Source organism: Salmo salar, chromosome 11, assembly GCF_965601325.2.
Source record: "Salmo salar chromosome 11, fSalSal1, whole genome shotgun sequence".
Taxonomy (NCBI): domain Eukaryota; kingdom Metazoa; phylum Chordata; class Actinopteri; order Salmoniformes; family Salmonidae; genus Salmo; species Salmo salar.
In genome coordinates, this window is record NC_138301.1 from 80,351,805 (window position 1) to 80,367,318 (window position 15,514).

Consider the following 15,514-nt stretch of genomic DNA (forward strand, 5'->3'; position numbering starts at 1 on the left):
CATACACAAATAGCGTTACACTGATCTCGGAAATCTGATGGGAATAAAAGCCCCATCACATAGCTATTTTTGGATAAAAGGATATTCCTGCACACAGATTAACTTCTGAATTTATTTGCAGAGTCAAGCAAGTACATGGTGGACATTTTTGTTTAATATTGTGTGTAGGCTACGATCGTTGGTGTGTGAAATGAATTGCAAACTCAATGCAGTGACAGCTCGGTAGTCTTCCAGCAGGCAGCAGTTGAAATGAAGTCAACACCATTTTCACGCCTATGACATGGCGGGGGTAGGGGAAGGTAAATGGTGACATGCAATATGCGATACAAGCCTGTGGATTGTTTACAACATATTGAATAACCTAGTATTTTACCACTGATTTCAAGGACTCGCTTACTGGTACTTAACGATGGTCCTTACCTCTGTGAACATTTCGTTTTGATTTCTGCTAGGACAGGGCCCTCTGGTGGTCAAGTGCGTACTCTACAATCAGACATCATTTCAATGAAAACGGCACAATCCAACAGCTACTCAGTTATACAATCACCTCCTTCAGAGTTCCCTAAAATACCAGCACATAATTTAATTGATTTTCTAGGCTAGCAAAATATCTATTAGCAATTGTTCTACTCACCAATGACAAGGGGACTAGCCATGGTTATTAGCATACAGCTGTAGTGGTGGCCTCAGGATTAACAGAGATGGCAGAAGGGCTCCAGGGTTGAGGTTAGGATAGGCAGATTGCACAGCTCCGGTCCCCCTTGCCTGACCTCTGACCCTGTCCCTTTGTGGGTGGGGGGGTCATATTGTTCATGAAGAGAAGGAGTCCTCTGTGCTGTTGGGGTACTGAAGGAGGGAAACACTGCTCTACACAGATATTGAATGAGAGACGAGTAATAAGTGAAGCAGAAACATCATCCCTTTGTCACTCTGATAAGGCGAAGACACTGACAAACCCAACAGTATTGACAACATGGGAATTACATTGAGAAAAAAAAAATCAATCAACACAGTCCTTAAATAATACTATATTTATTTAGTTTTAAAATAGTTTCCTTTTTGTTCTACAGACATAATTTCAAAGAAGTCCAGGACTTGCAAAATATTAACACTCATTTCTTGTTAATTTAAAATAATGACAGTAAAATAAATTAAACAGAACAAAAAGGGTTAAATTACTGAGAGCGGGTTGAAACAATGTTTGACTTGAGGACAAAAATGTAACAATGGTATGCGCAACCATACTTGAGTAATGCTGCCCAAGTATCTTACAGAAAGCAATCCACTAAGCCTAAAAGGTATGAGCAATATCTTAACTGACAAACAATAATCATAATGAAGAGCTACAAAACATGAATGGGCTTAGCGGTGTTGCATGCAAGAGAATAGGTCTGGAATAAAAAAGGTACATTTCAGAGCTAGCTGCATGCAGTGGAGAAAACTGGCCAGTTAGAAACCGTCATGGTGATACTGAAATCCCAACATAATCATGTCATCATCTAATTTACACAATATTTTTCTCTGGGAGGAGGATGATGTTAACACAGTCAAGTTGAAATCAACTAAACAACTTAAGAATAAGTTCATAGACCTCAAAATAATTTAATACATGCAAAGGGAAATAAAAGCTGTCAAAAGCTTAAATATCACAAGTCTGTAAGGATTTGAAGTCTTTCGTTGACAAAAATTTGATTAGACTTTGGTTCAGTTCCTGGTGTCGAGGAGGACTTTTCCCTTTCTGTGACCAGCAGGAGTGAATTAAATGCTTCAATATAACCCTCTAATGAGGGAAAGAGAGATAGAAACCAAGAGGTTCATGCAGTTCAAATGGATGTGATGTTTCATACCAGACCATTGGTAAAAAATAACCAGGCGTGGTTGCAGTCTCACCAGGCCTGAAGTACTGCATGAGTACACAATAAACAGGAGAACCAGGTAGAGTCCTGAGGAATCAGGGTTAAAACAATTCATACATTAAATAGGTATCTCTATAAAGCCCCCAAATGGGCACAACACTCACCAGTACTTTCCTTGTTAATATCTACGTAGTAAATTCACATCTATTATTAAAATAACTTTTTTTGTAGAGGCGGCAAAATCCGCCGCACTTTAAGGTAAAAGAATATACATGACTCTGAAAGAAAATAGTTCACATTCCAAGGCATTCAGGCAATCTTCGCTTTTTAATGTTCAATGGAAGATACATTTCCTCAGATCGCTCGAAAAGTTAGGAGGAGGGATATCTCATTCACACTGATACACATGCACACAATCCACATAAGTGCATCCAGTTAGCACTGCAGGGCCATACATTCACTGACTACCAGAATGACACCTGGGACACTTTCAGACAGTTCTCCATAGCAACGGGCTGGCTCAACAGCCAGCAGACCAGTAACAGTAACAGTACTGTACATAACCTGCTATGTCAGAGGACTGCAGCAACTGTTTGAGTACAAACAGGACTGCAGCACTCATCTTGTCCTGTGTGTCTGACCACTAGCTACTCAAAGAGAAAGACGAGAACTGAACAAATACCAGTGATGCTGTTTGTTCCCTTGAATAGGAAAAAAAATATACTATCTAGCTAGCTTAGAACTTGATTTAGCTATGGTCTTAAACACATTGAGTCACTGACAGCACCGTTATCAATAGTATAAACTAAACATAATTTACTATATATTTGTGTAAGCGAAGTAAGGTCAAATCAACATTATTACTGTAGTTTGACAAGTGAGTGTGGAGCCAGTGGTCAAATCTTAACATACACCTAAAAAAGTGACTCTTATCGAGATGTATGAATCAGGTCAAGCCACCAAAGCCCTGTCACAGGCCGGCGGACCGTGCTGTAGAAAGTGTACCAGTTGCCATTTAGTATCAACTGAAAGCCCAGTCCAGTCAGTCGGAGAATAGGTCACCAGTCTGTAGTGCAGCAGGTTCAAGCCACTGATCCTGCCCCGCTCTCATGCAGCAGCTTTTAAGTCTCGTTACAGCTAGCGGACAGAACACAAAGTGCCTACCTACATACGTACGACAGTCTCCGGGATGAATGAGGTACAGGACAGGGAGAATATTGCTATGTGTTTTACTGTAAAACGTCTCTATGGTTCCACCTGCTCTAGTGTCTTGCCCTCTTGATTATTATATCTTTTTAAAAACCATGAACAGGGAATCACCTTAGTTAAAATAGCTTTGATACACAAGGTTCTACAGTAGGTTAAAAACAAACAGCACTCAGCAAGAAGAGTCCATGGGGCTGCATCTCAAGACACCCTATTCCCTATATAGCACACTTCTTTTGACCAAAGCACTATAAAGTGCACTAAATAGGGTGTCATTCGAGACACAGCCCATGAGTCACAGGTGGTGGCTGTAATACTCAGGAAGGGCTTCCACCATGGTGGGGGAGGAGAGGGGTGCAAGGAAGTATTCAGTGCACAAGTTGCTCAAAGTAGGAATTTGTGTCTAGTATCCTCATCCAGAGTGAGGTCCACTACCTCCGGAGGGGACACCCAGTTGGGCTGGGGGGACACGGTAGTCCAGAGCTGGGAGGATTGCCTTGTGCTGTTGTTGAAGTGCTCCCCTGAGTTGGGCTTCCAGGCAGAGGACAGGCTCTGGATCACTCCGGCCCTGGGATGGGCACATCTGTTAAGAGGAGCAGCACAATAACACAACAAGGACATTAGAGCAATGAAAGATAAATATTTGGGCAACAACATTACACTGAGGATTTGGTAAGTGCAAACTACACATTGCAGTTCACCAGTTCCTTGACGTTGTGGTTGTCACACAGTAAAACTATAATGACAGTTTTGTTGCAGCAATAAAACAGTCGCATGACCATGATCCTCAAATGAACACCATATAACGATTACAGTTTCGTAGTGGTTGCAGTGCAGGCAGATGTGACCTCGGTGTGTGTTGTAAGTTATGCTTTCTGAACTCACCTTGTGTTTTCTTGCACTCCTACTATTTCGACCTCACTGTCTGAGGAGGGGATGTTGATGTGGCCCTTGTGCTGAGGGGGTTCCCTGTGGGCCAGCTCTGCCTCCATGTGACCTGCAACACAACAATGCAACACACTTTAGAATGCACAGGGACATGTAGAGCATTGCACCCCGGTAAAACAAATCCAACAAAATTAACTGTGAAGTTAAGGGACACTGAAATGATACAATTCACACACCTCTTCTGGAAGTCTTATGGACACGAATATCTGGTTTACTCTATATTGCAGTAGATCTATGTCAATTTATACTGAACAAAAATATAAACGCAACATGTAAAGTGTTGGTCCCATGTTTCCTGAACTGAAATAAAAGATCTCAGAAATAATTTCCATATGAACAAAAAGCTTATTTTGCTCAAATTTTGTGCACAAACTTGTTTACATCCCTGTTGGTGAGCATTTCTCCTTTGCCAAGACAATCCATCCACCTGACAGGTGTGGCATATCAAGAAGCTGATTAAACAGCATGATCATTACACAGGTGCACCTTGTGTTTGGGACAATAAAAGGCCACTCTAAAATGTGCTGTTTAGTCACACAATCAAATTTATTTATAAAGCCCTTCTTACATCAGCTGATGTCACAAAGTGCTGTACAGAAACCCAGCGTAAAAAGCCAAACAGCAAGCAATACAGGTGTAGAAGCACAACACAATGCCACAGATGACTCAAGTTGAGGGAGCATGCAATTGGCATGCTGACTGCAGGAATGTCCATCAGAACTGTTGCCAGATAATTGAATTTTGATTTCTCTACTATAAACTGCCCCAAATGTCATTTTAGAGAATTTGGCAGTACGTCCAACCGGCCTCACAACCACAGACCACGTGTAACCACGCCAGCCCAGGACCTCCACATCCGGCTTCTTCACCTGCGGGATCATCTGAGACCAGCCACTCGGACAGCTGATGTGGGGAAAAACGAATTCTGATTGGCTGGGACTGGCTCCCCAGTGGCTGGGCCTAGCTCCCCCTCCCATTGGTGGCCCACCTATGGCTGCGCCCTTGCCCAGTCATGTGAAATCCATAGATTAGTGAATTTATTTATATTGACTGATTTGATATGTACTGTAACTCAGTAAAATCGTAAAAATTGTTGCATGTCGCATTTATATTTTTGTTCAGTATACAGCTATGTCAATTGACTAACTGAATTGCTATGAAATACATGTACGGCAAGACGAAAAAGAAAAGGCAACCCCAAAAAGAAAAACAGCATTTGCAGCACCAGAAAGGAAAAGACAAGCAGATAGACAGTGTCATTTCTCCTTCAAACTCCAAAAGGTCTCCCCTTTCCAACCTTCAGAGCACAGTACAAAATGTTCTATTCAACCGTATCTATGTCATGGAGCTTGAGATGTGGAGGAAATTACATCATTATGACAATTTTATCAGGTCTTCATCTCTGAGAGTTTAGTTCCTATCACTACTTGTTGCACTAAACAAACAAACAAACAAACAAACAAACAAACAATCTCCTTGTGCCTGTCAAACTGTCTGCGGATTATACAGAAAGTCATCCCAGAAAGGGAGACAATATTTCAGTGTGATATAGCGAGTTTGTAACTGACCTGCTGAGAGAGAGCACAGATGCTGTACTCTTACTGCCCCAGAGTTTGCTCCCATATCCTGGTCCCTGTGTGTTTTTAGCCTTTCATGTGTTATCACGGTTGTCCGGCGCAGGCACACTCTCTCCACAGTCACACTTAAGCTCTCCTGGTTAGAATCAGTGTCCGAAATATCATAGTGGCCCACTACGGGAGGCCCGTCTGTAGAAACAACAGAAAACACTTCATTATTCAAATCACGGTGTCTCTCAGGAGGTCTCACGTTAGCGGACTTCAGTGCTCGCAGTAGACGTAGCTACCTCCATGAGCACAATAAATGCATTCTTTGCCATCTGCCCTGTGAAAAGGTTACAACCCCACTGACAATATCATAAGTGTTAGACCAAGTTGCTTGCAGCACCCCATGGCAGATTATGTAACGGTACACAAAACTGTAGCAGAGCAGTTAGGCCATCTGACTGTAGGTCTAGTATAGCAGCGCACGATAGGATTTCAGACATGGAATGACTGAGTGGATCTGATACATCATAAAAACCCACATTCTACAACTTCCAATATTTTATTTCATGATCTTGACTGCTTAATGCCACCTGCCATGCACGGTAATGAATGACCATGTGTTTCAGTTGTAAATATGTTTGTTGCTAGACAATTAGCAAGCTAGTAATAATTTAACTATTCAACCTAAATAATTGCTGTTGTTTTGCTCAGCTGTAAATGCAGGGTTTGGTTTAAGAAGTGGGGGGACATAACCTGGCAGGTTTTTTTTGGGCCGCTAAAGCCCATTTCCTGCATTTTTACACAATCCAATATGCCATCTCTATTTAGAACAAAAAGTAAGCTAGGTAAGAGAACATTAAATATTTTAAAGTGATTAATAAGACTGAATTAGATCAAAGGTAATTCAATAATAAATATTGTGTTGCACCTTTAACCAATAGCCTAACAAATTAACATCTCTAGAAGAAAAAAAACAAAGACTTGATTGTCTTTATTAGACATCCTCTATATCAAATTTCAGCCAGACTGACCAGCCAGTCCCATCTGCCTGCACACTCGACCTCCACCAGTCTAGTCAATAACTCCACTCTCCCAACACAAGTTCCTTACCAGTTCCCATCTTTAATTTGTTTTGTTCCCAAGTGAAAGGTAAAAAAAAAAAAAAAGACAACACATACACCTCAAATATACATTAACACACAGAAACAGCAAATTCTCCAAATAATTAATCTCATAGGCCTAATAGTACCATAGAGCTCTTTTTACATCATTTTTTGCACATAATATAGCAATGTCGCTCCATCCTGTCCCTAGTGGTCCACCACCCTGCAGCGCCCCAACCCAACACACCCCACTCAGGTTTAGGATCTTAGTGAAACATTCATTATTGGTTTGGGGTGTTTTAGGCCGAGGCCAAAGTGACAACCCGCAGGATGGCAGACACCCAGGGCCAGGACTGAGCAGTCCAGCAGCTAGGGATTGCCTAAATAGGTATCTTCAATGACGTGGGCATGTTTTCAATACAGACTCCTTTAGTCGTACTGTATTCCATATAAGGAATCCAGACCTCATGAAAGTTGCCCAGTATACCCTTAATCTTGTAATACATTTCTTAGCCGCTATAAATGCTGAGATAAAAGATCATACTCTTTGCCAGAATTCAGCCAGCCTTCACAAGACCATAACATATGCAAATATTACACCTCCAGCAGAGGAATGACATTTCTATCCGCATGTAATTCAGTTTCACTGGCATATATTACATTCTATGGATGGTCTTAAACTGCAGTAATTTATGTCTGAGATTATATGAACATGACTGGGCATTCAAACACATCTGTATCCATTCATCATCCTCGATAGCTTCTACCAGGTCTTCTTCACGTTTTTGTTTTACATGTTTTGTGTCATCGGGAAAAGCCTCTAATACCCCTTGACCAGTTTGTAAAACAACTTGTGGTTTGTCATGCCGCCTAAATAAAAAAATAAAAAAGAAAAGCATCTGCCTTGCTCGGTGTTTGCTTCACAGAGAAAATAAAGTGTTGCATTCACTTTAGCTCCGTCACCGACTGGTCTTCCTTGGCTACCTGACCCTGCTGAGACCCCTGTCACCATCTGATCCTCTTAAGTTGAGGCATGACAAAGAATTACCTTGGTGTACATTTATACATTATTTTATCCAAAAATAGAATCAATGGTTCAATAATTGAAAATGCCCATTATTCCCAGATCCCAGACTGTAGCTTTAAACTGCTGTCCTGTAGGTCTACCCATCAAGTCAAGATGGAACTTTGTATCATTCACTGCTATTGTTATATACTGCAAAATTGCCCTGAGCCCCATAGACTGGTCTTGCCTGGCTGTCTGACCCTGCTGGGACCCATCACCACCTAATCCTGCACTAGAGGGCTGCATTCAACAGAGATCATTGCAGCACGGTCAGCGGGCAATGAAAATGAACTGAACAAAAACATAAAAAAACACAACAATTTCAAAGATTTTACCGAGTTACAGTTCATACAGTGCATTCGGAAAGTATGAACGACCCCTGGACTTTTTCCACATTGTTATGTTACAGCCTTATTCTAAAATGAATAACATTTTTATTTTTTTTATTTTATAACTCATTTACGTAAGTATTCAGACCCTTTGCTATGAGACTCGAAATGTAGCTCAGGTGCATCCTGTTTCCACTGATCATCCTTGAGATGTTTCTACAACTTGGAGTCCATCTGTGGTTAATTCAATTAATTGGACATGATTTAGAAAGGCACACACGTGTCTATATAAGGTCACACAGTTGACAGTACATGTCATAGCAAAAACCAAGCCATGATGTCAAAGGAATTGTCCGTAGAGCTCCAAGATAGGATTGTGTCGGGCACAGATCTGGGGAAGGGTACCAAAAAATGTCTGCAGCATTTTCCCCAAGAACTCAGTGGCCTCCATTATTCTTAAATGGAAGAATCTTGGAACCACCATGACTCTTGCTAGAGCTGGCCGCCCGGCCAAACTAAGCAATCTGGGGAGAAGGGCCTTGGTCAGGGAGGTGACCATGAACCCGATGGTGACACTGACAGAGCTCCAGAGTTGCTCTGTGGAGATGGGAGAACATTCCAGAAGGATGGGAGAACCTTCCAGAAGGACAACCATCTCTGCAGCACTCAACCAAACCAGGCCTCTATGGTAGAGTGGCTAGACGGAAGCCACTCATCAGTAAAAGGCACGACAGCCCACTTTGAGTTTGCCAAAAGGCACCTAAAGGACTCTCGGACCATGAGAAACAAGATGCTCTGGTCTGATGAAACCAATATTTAACTCTTTGGCCTGAATGTCATGCATCACATCTGGAGGAAACCAGGCACCGCTCATCACCAGGCCAATACCAGCCCTACGGTAAAGCATGGTTGGGTTGTTTTTCAGAGGCAGGAGACTAGTCAGGATCGAGGGAAAGATGAACGGAGCAAAGTACAGAGAGATCCTTGATGAAAACCTGCTCCAGAACGCTCAGGACCTCAGACTGGGACGAAGGTTCACCTTCCAACAGGACAACAACCCTAAGCACATATCCAAGACAACGCAGGAGTGGCTTTGGGATAAGTCTCTGAATATCCTTGAGTGGCCGAGCCAGAGCCCAGACTTGAATCCGATTGAACATCTCTGGAAAGAGTTGAAAATAGCTGTGCAGAGACGCTCCACATCCAAACTGACAGAGCTTGAGATGATCTGCAGAGGATTTAAAAAAAAAATGTAAGTACTTTTTGCTTCGCCATTATGGGGTATTATTGTGTGTAGACTGATGAGAATTATAAATATCAATTTTTGGGGGGGGGGGAATAAGGCTGTAACCTAACAATGTGAAGGGGTCTGAATACTTTCCAAGTGCACAGTGTTTTATATAAACACTACGGGTGAAAAGTTTTAGAACACCTAATTCAAGGGTTTCTATATTTTTACGATTTTCTACATTGTAGAATAATAGCAAAGACATCAAAATTATGACATAACACATATGGAATCATGTAGTGTTAAACAAATCAAAATATGTTATATTTGAGATTCTTCAAATAGACAGACCAGGTGTGCAAAGCTGTCAAGGCAAAGGGTGGCTATGTCATGGAAAGAGCATGTGTCCTTAATGTTTTGTACACATACATTCTTTATTAAAAACTTTGGGGGGGACAAAATAAAATCACTCCCACCTGTTGTCGATCCCTGCTGTAATAGGAATCTCGGCTGCATAATTTGTGAGTGCAGACAGTGCCGTATGGGAGTCTTATCAAAAGAAAAGGGCACCAGGTTTACAGCAGATGCCAGGCACTCCAAAGTTTAAGGGCCCAGAGTTTTTCCTGGCTGATCAGAATCACAGGGTCAGGAACAACTCCTGGCCCTCCCTATAACTAGGCCTAATGAAGATAAAAATAACTAATATAAACCAAGATTCTCACTTTGTTAATCATACCTGTCCTCAATGGAGAAATACCATAAAGCTGTTTGATGTACTTGTAAAACTGGGCTCGCTCTCCAGTGAGATGCTGACATGATACAATACCGTGGTAAAGAAATAGAAGACAATTTACAGTACTGTGATCCATACAAGACAATAAGGCAAACTAAATATATCAAGTGAACTGTGCGCCATGAAATTGAAGGCAGGAGATGGGAGCTGGACCGTCTTGTTAACATAAAAGGTTAAAAAAAAATGTATCAAAGAATGTCAATCACTACAATTCATGAGCATATGAACACATCTTTGACACTTTGACATACAGCGAAGATCACAAGCAAACAGTAAGAATTTGATGCAGTTTAAACAGTGTGGAATTGATAACTGTCGCTATATTCTACAGTACATTTTGATCTGCAAATTGCGATACACCAAAAGATACAGCCCAACTAAATATGCTTCCAGATTTGTTCCTTTAGCTATGTCCTGGATGTGTAGTGTTTTAAGAAGTCCTCTTCTTACCCCCCTTTTTCAATCTTGTCTCATTGCTGCAACGCCCCAACGGTCTCGGGAGAGGCGAAGGTGGAGTCATACGTCCTCCAAACTGTGACCCACCTAACCGCTCTTCTTAACACCAACCAGCTTAACTGGAAGCCAGCTGCACCAATGTGTCGGAGGAAACACCGTTCCACTGGTGACCGGGGTCAGCATTAGACCGCTGCGCCACACGGGAGGCCCTATCTTTATTGTTTTTACAAGAAACTGGAGAAGGTTGTACAGACTCAAGCAACAGGATCTGAACCAGAAAAAGCCATGTTGTCACCTGTATCTTATGTAGGCCTATATAGGAACCAGTAAACAAACATGCGCTTTACCGTTCTGGAACCCAAACTCTGTTGTGTTAGTGTGAAACCTTGTTCCAGTTTGATAATACAAGTATTATCAATACAACTACTAGTCTAAAAAAGGCTGTGTTTGCTTCCAGCACAGGCCAGGTTGGCAGACAAGCACACAACCAACAGCAGACCAGAGTTGGCACACCTAACTACTAGGGCTGGGACTATACCAGTATTGCGTTAGTATAGTTGCAAGGAAACAAACATTATGCTGTCATCCAGCTATAGCACAGAATATTTTATATACAGCAGGTTTTTAAAGGACCAAAGAGTTTGATCTGCTTCGTGTTTTCTTTGTTACCTTGGAAAAAACTATTGTGATACTGGTATCGTTCCATCCCTACTAACCACTATGAGGATAAGAAAATACATTTGAGAATATAATTCTCTCCAGAATGTTTACTGTTTGTAGAGCAGTATTTAATCAATTACAAATCCTAACCCAGTGGCTGTTGCTCTGAGTAAAATGGCAGTATGATATTCCTCACAACGTTCTCATTCCCAGCATGAATTCAGTATGTCAAGGCACATGCTATGAAGCAGCCCCCTGCCTAATTGGCTGTCTGGGGTGCTGTAATGCACGTTTTTGTGCGAACTGACACTGTGTGTGTGTGTGTGTGTTAGCTGGTAAACATGTATACTTTTGGAATAGGCCATACTGCAAGCAATACAATGAGAGCCCTGACTTGACAGTCTGTCAATAAATTATGCATTGTCCGTGTCAATGATGCATGTTATGCAGTACAAACAAGTAATTTGGCTCCGTTGAGTTGTTCAAAACGCATTAAGAGATCTCACAGTGATTCAGCGCAGTGAATCACAGTGATTCAAGTTCTGCAGGCATGGAGGACTTTAGAGTGCCATTCAAATGTACTCACCTGTTCCTAACTGCGGTCGATTGTGTTGTTTTTGTACTTGTATAGTCTTTAGTTAAAACACAGGCAATGCCATGCTCACCGGGTTAACTAGTATGGAATACTACACATAATGGACTTTCAGTAGAACTGGTGGCTTGGTGACTAAAATCCACGATAATATTTGGAAATCAGATAAGCACATCTGCAATCATCACTGTGTGCGTGATGGTAATGTAACATTATCCATTCGGAAAATACAGCACTAATGCAGTCCATGAGTCAAACAAGCCAATCTAAAGTTTCAATAACCCGGGGTCGGAAATGTCCGGGTTTCCATTTTGGGTGGCCACTGGCACTACGTCAGGCAGGACGTTGTTGTTGTTGTTGTTGAGGGGGTCGGGGGACATGCTGTTCATGGTGATGTTGGCGTTCTCCCGGGCCAACATGTACGCCGCCATTGTCTCCTGCGACTCCGACGAGGGAAGGAAGGAGCTGGGCGGTGACGGGCGTGGCGCCCTGTGACAATGCCGCACAGGGGCGTCGCTCGAGTGGATGGACGAGTCGCCGCTGTCGTCTGAGTCGAGGCGTGTCAGCTTCTCCATCCAGACGCGGAAGCGCTCCTCGGTCTGCCGCTGCATCACGGCGAAGCGCGTCATGGCCTCCTCCAGCACGCTGCCAATGCTGTTCCTGTCCCACGAGCCACCGCTGTCCAACAGGCCCTGAATCTGAGCGCTCACTCCGGAACCCTCCGCTGCACGGTAGAAGCCAGCTTTAAAGACAATGAGGCCAAAGCCGTAAGAAACACAGTAGTACTTTTCATGTACGCTGGTGGACTGTTTTTGTTTGTTTGATAAAAAATTCAATATTACAAGTTTTGTTGACGTGCAGATCGACGTTTTCATGCTGATGACGGACTATGTTCATGCAGTTGTAGCAGTCAGGTCTGTGTCGGGAATGCAGTAATGGTTGATAACATGGAGTTCTACAGATCCATTCCGGACAGAAATTGGTGTTTTAGGAGATTTAGTTGCTGTACCTCTTCATAGAAAGTGTTTACTGAAGATTAAACGTCTATAGTTTTGGCGATAAGATAAAGAAACTAACTACACGCACGGTACAATTGCAGCATACAATAATTAAAGATGAAGCACCAAGCCACAAAGTACCATGGTTTTGAAATTCCACCTTGGATGTCAAATGTACTTAAACAAGCAAGATATGACCCATTTGATCTAGCACTAGCAGGCAAGTAGCAGGCAAAGCATTTTACCACTACCTCCATGTTATTTCTGTGCTTTAACCCAGTCTAAATAAGGACAATGCTACCTCAAATTAATATAAATTTGTCACCGCACTGCCAACTTTTTATTTTATTATTATTCAGGGAAAACCCGTTGAGACCAGGGTCTCATTCAAGGGCGTAATAAAACAAACACTGAGTAATACCATCTGCCCAAACTGTAATACACCAGCTAGCAACATCATTGAGATAACAATGGAATGCCAGACCGGAGTAAGAAACAGAACAAAAAGAGAAAAAAAACTCAATATGAAAAGTCAAGAGCTTAAAGCAATAATGATATTTATTTGATCTACAGTTTATTTTATTTAACCTTTATTTAACTAGGCAAGTCAGTACTAGGGCAATTTATATTTGATCCATTGTACTGATTGAAGTTGAGCAACACATTGTTTCTGTAATTCAAGAACTCATTTGTGAACCCAACGTCAGTGTGCTGCTAAGTTTAGCTTCCTCCACTGTTCCTGTCCCTATACCAGGTTCGAACCAGTGATCCTCTGCTTCGCAACATGTGACCGCCCTCCGTGACAAAAAAGGTACGACAATGGAAATACATTATTCTATTTTTGTGTTATCCTCTACACATTTTTTAATCCATTGTATCCACGTGGCTGTATTTTTATTTATTTTTAAATTGTCAAATAAAAATAAATTCACTCCAATTATCAGGAAATCAAGTCACAGGGAAGACAAATGCAAGGGTCACTTATAAAACATCAATAAGACAATGTGTAACAATTTAGAATAGAATTCATCTTAAAATGGTGTACTCAAAAAAAGCCTATAAGCCCAGTCTGATTGTAAATTTTTTTGCTAGCTTTGACGAGATGCTGCAGTTAGTGCAATCACTGGACGGGAAAGGGGATACCTATTCAGTTGCACAACAATGCATTCAACCGAATTGTGTCTACCACATTTAACCCAACCCCTCGGAATCAGGAGAGCTGTTGTTGGGGGTTAACTGCCTTGCTCAAGGGCAGAATGGCAGATTTTTACACCTTGCCGGCTCGGGGATTCGAACCAGCGACCTTTTGATTACTGGCCCAACGTTCTTAACCGTTAGGCTACCTGCCACCCCATGAGGATCTCCTAAAAATGGGCATCGCATTGCCAACAAAGGTGTTTATTAGAACCTATTAGACTTGAAGCATCTGCTGTAAAAGTCAACCAGAGCTATGAAAACAGCTGCGTCGAGAACCACTGCACTGAAAACAGGCGCTACTTCTGTCTGTAAAACACTTGACTGGCGCCTTGGAGAAACTGAAAGGGCCACAATTGAATAATTCAACAGTTTCTCAACACAACCAGCACGGTAGGCTAGAAATCCAGTGCTATATGGCATGGTGAACTACTGGAAGGCTCTGGAAGATGGAGACATCTCATTCCATTCAGCAACAGTCTCTCTATTATGACAAAGGACAGGTAGTAAAGAAGTAAATCCCAATAGGGTGGTTCCATTTGATTTCAATCACTTTTTGACCACACTCCTTGGGGGGGGGGGGGGGGGGGGACATATTTGACCATGATAGAAGTCGTCAGAAAGTAACTTTTTGGACCTGAATGCCACAACATTTAGGAGAGGTGCTCAAAGCTGACCCATTTTGGATACCCCCGCTACCATGAGACAACCCTGTATTCATCACAGGAAAAGATAAATAGTTGAGTTTAATATAAAAGCTTACAAACAGGGTTGTCAAACTATTTTACAAATGTTTAATAAAACATTTGACCTTTTACATCAACTCTGAATTATTCACATCTGTTGTAGCTTAGACTAGAGAATGACCAATATGGATTTTTTAAGGCTGATGCAGATACCGATTTTTGCGGGTCAAGATGGCCAATAGTTTAGGCCGATTTCAAAATCATTAAATTTGAAATTAATACAGTCATGTATGAATTATAATGCATCAATTTAAAATAAAAAATGTAACCAATCTAACGACATAACATAATGGTAATAATTTTATCTGAATGGTAAATCTCTTGATAACCTGAATAAATTAAGATGGCAAAGGCCTACTCACAATACAGGTGAATGCATATTCAATAGGAGCGTGTGCATGCATTGCGTTATTGAGCTTGTTCTGGGTCTATGGTGCTAAGGATGACAAACAATCTGTTCGCCTTCCATTTGGGACTTATTAGCCTACTAATCAACATTTGTTATAGAAGCATCACTCCAGCATGTCACGCCTGTATGGAAGGACATTATATTGGCACTGCTATTAGTTTAAGAACATAAAATAACATATATTCAAAGCAAATGGGTCCTACGTAACGTCATGATTTGTGATCACGGATGCTTATGAAACTAGTATATGTCATTTTCCCTGATTGAAAAAAATAAAAATTAAACTGTCAGGACGCATCTCTAAACAACTCAGCTGCCAGGACGAAATTCGCTAGTTCAGCTATCTGTCAAGAAATGGGCAGGTC

The 15,514-nt window shown here is 41.7% G+C and overlaps 1 protein-coding gene across 5 annotated transcripts in view; it reads right to left on the bottom strand.

Annotated features, from left to right (window-relative positions):
* Nucleotides 1–1,016: 1,016 nt before the first annotated feature.
* LOC106562929 (protein ARK2N) overlaps nt 1,017–15,514 on the bottom strand; it is a 36,376-nt gene continuing 21,878 nt past the window's right edge. For 2 of the 5 annotated variants that reach the window (XM_014128043.3, XM_014128046.3), the window contains 3 exons: nt 5,579–5,776; nt 3,948–4,059; nt 1,017–3,645 (listed from right to left, as the gene is read on the bottom strand). In XM_014128043.3, the coding sequence (XP_013983518.2) occupies nt 3,447–3,645; nt 3,948–4,059; nt 5,579–5,776 (509 nt within the window). In that variant the 3' untranslated portion in view covers nt 1,017–3,446. The other 3 variants (XM_045689852.2, XR_006757622.2, XM_045689851.2) reach the window with 3 other exon arrangements.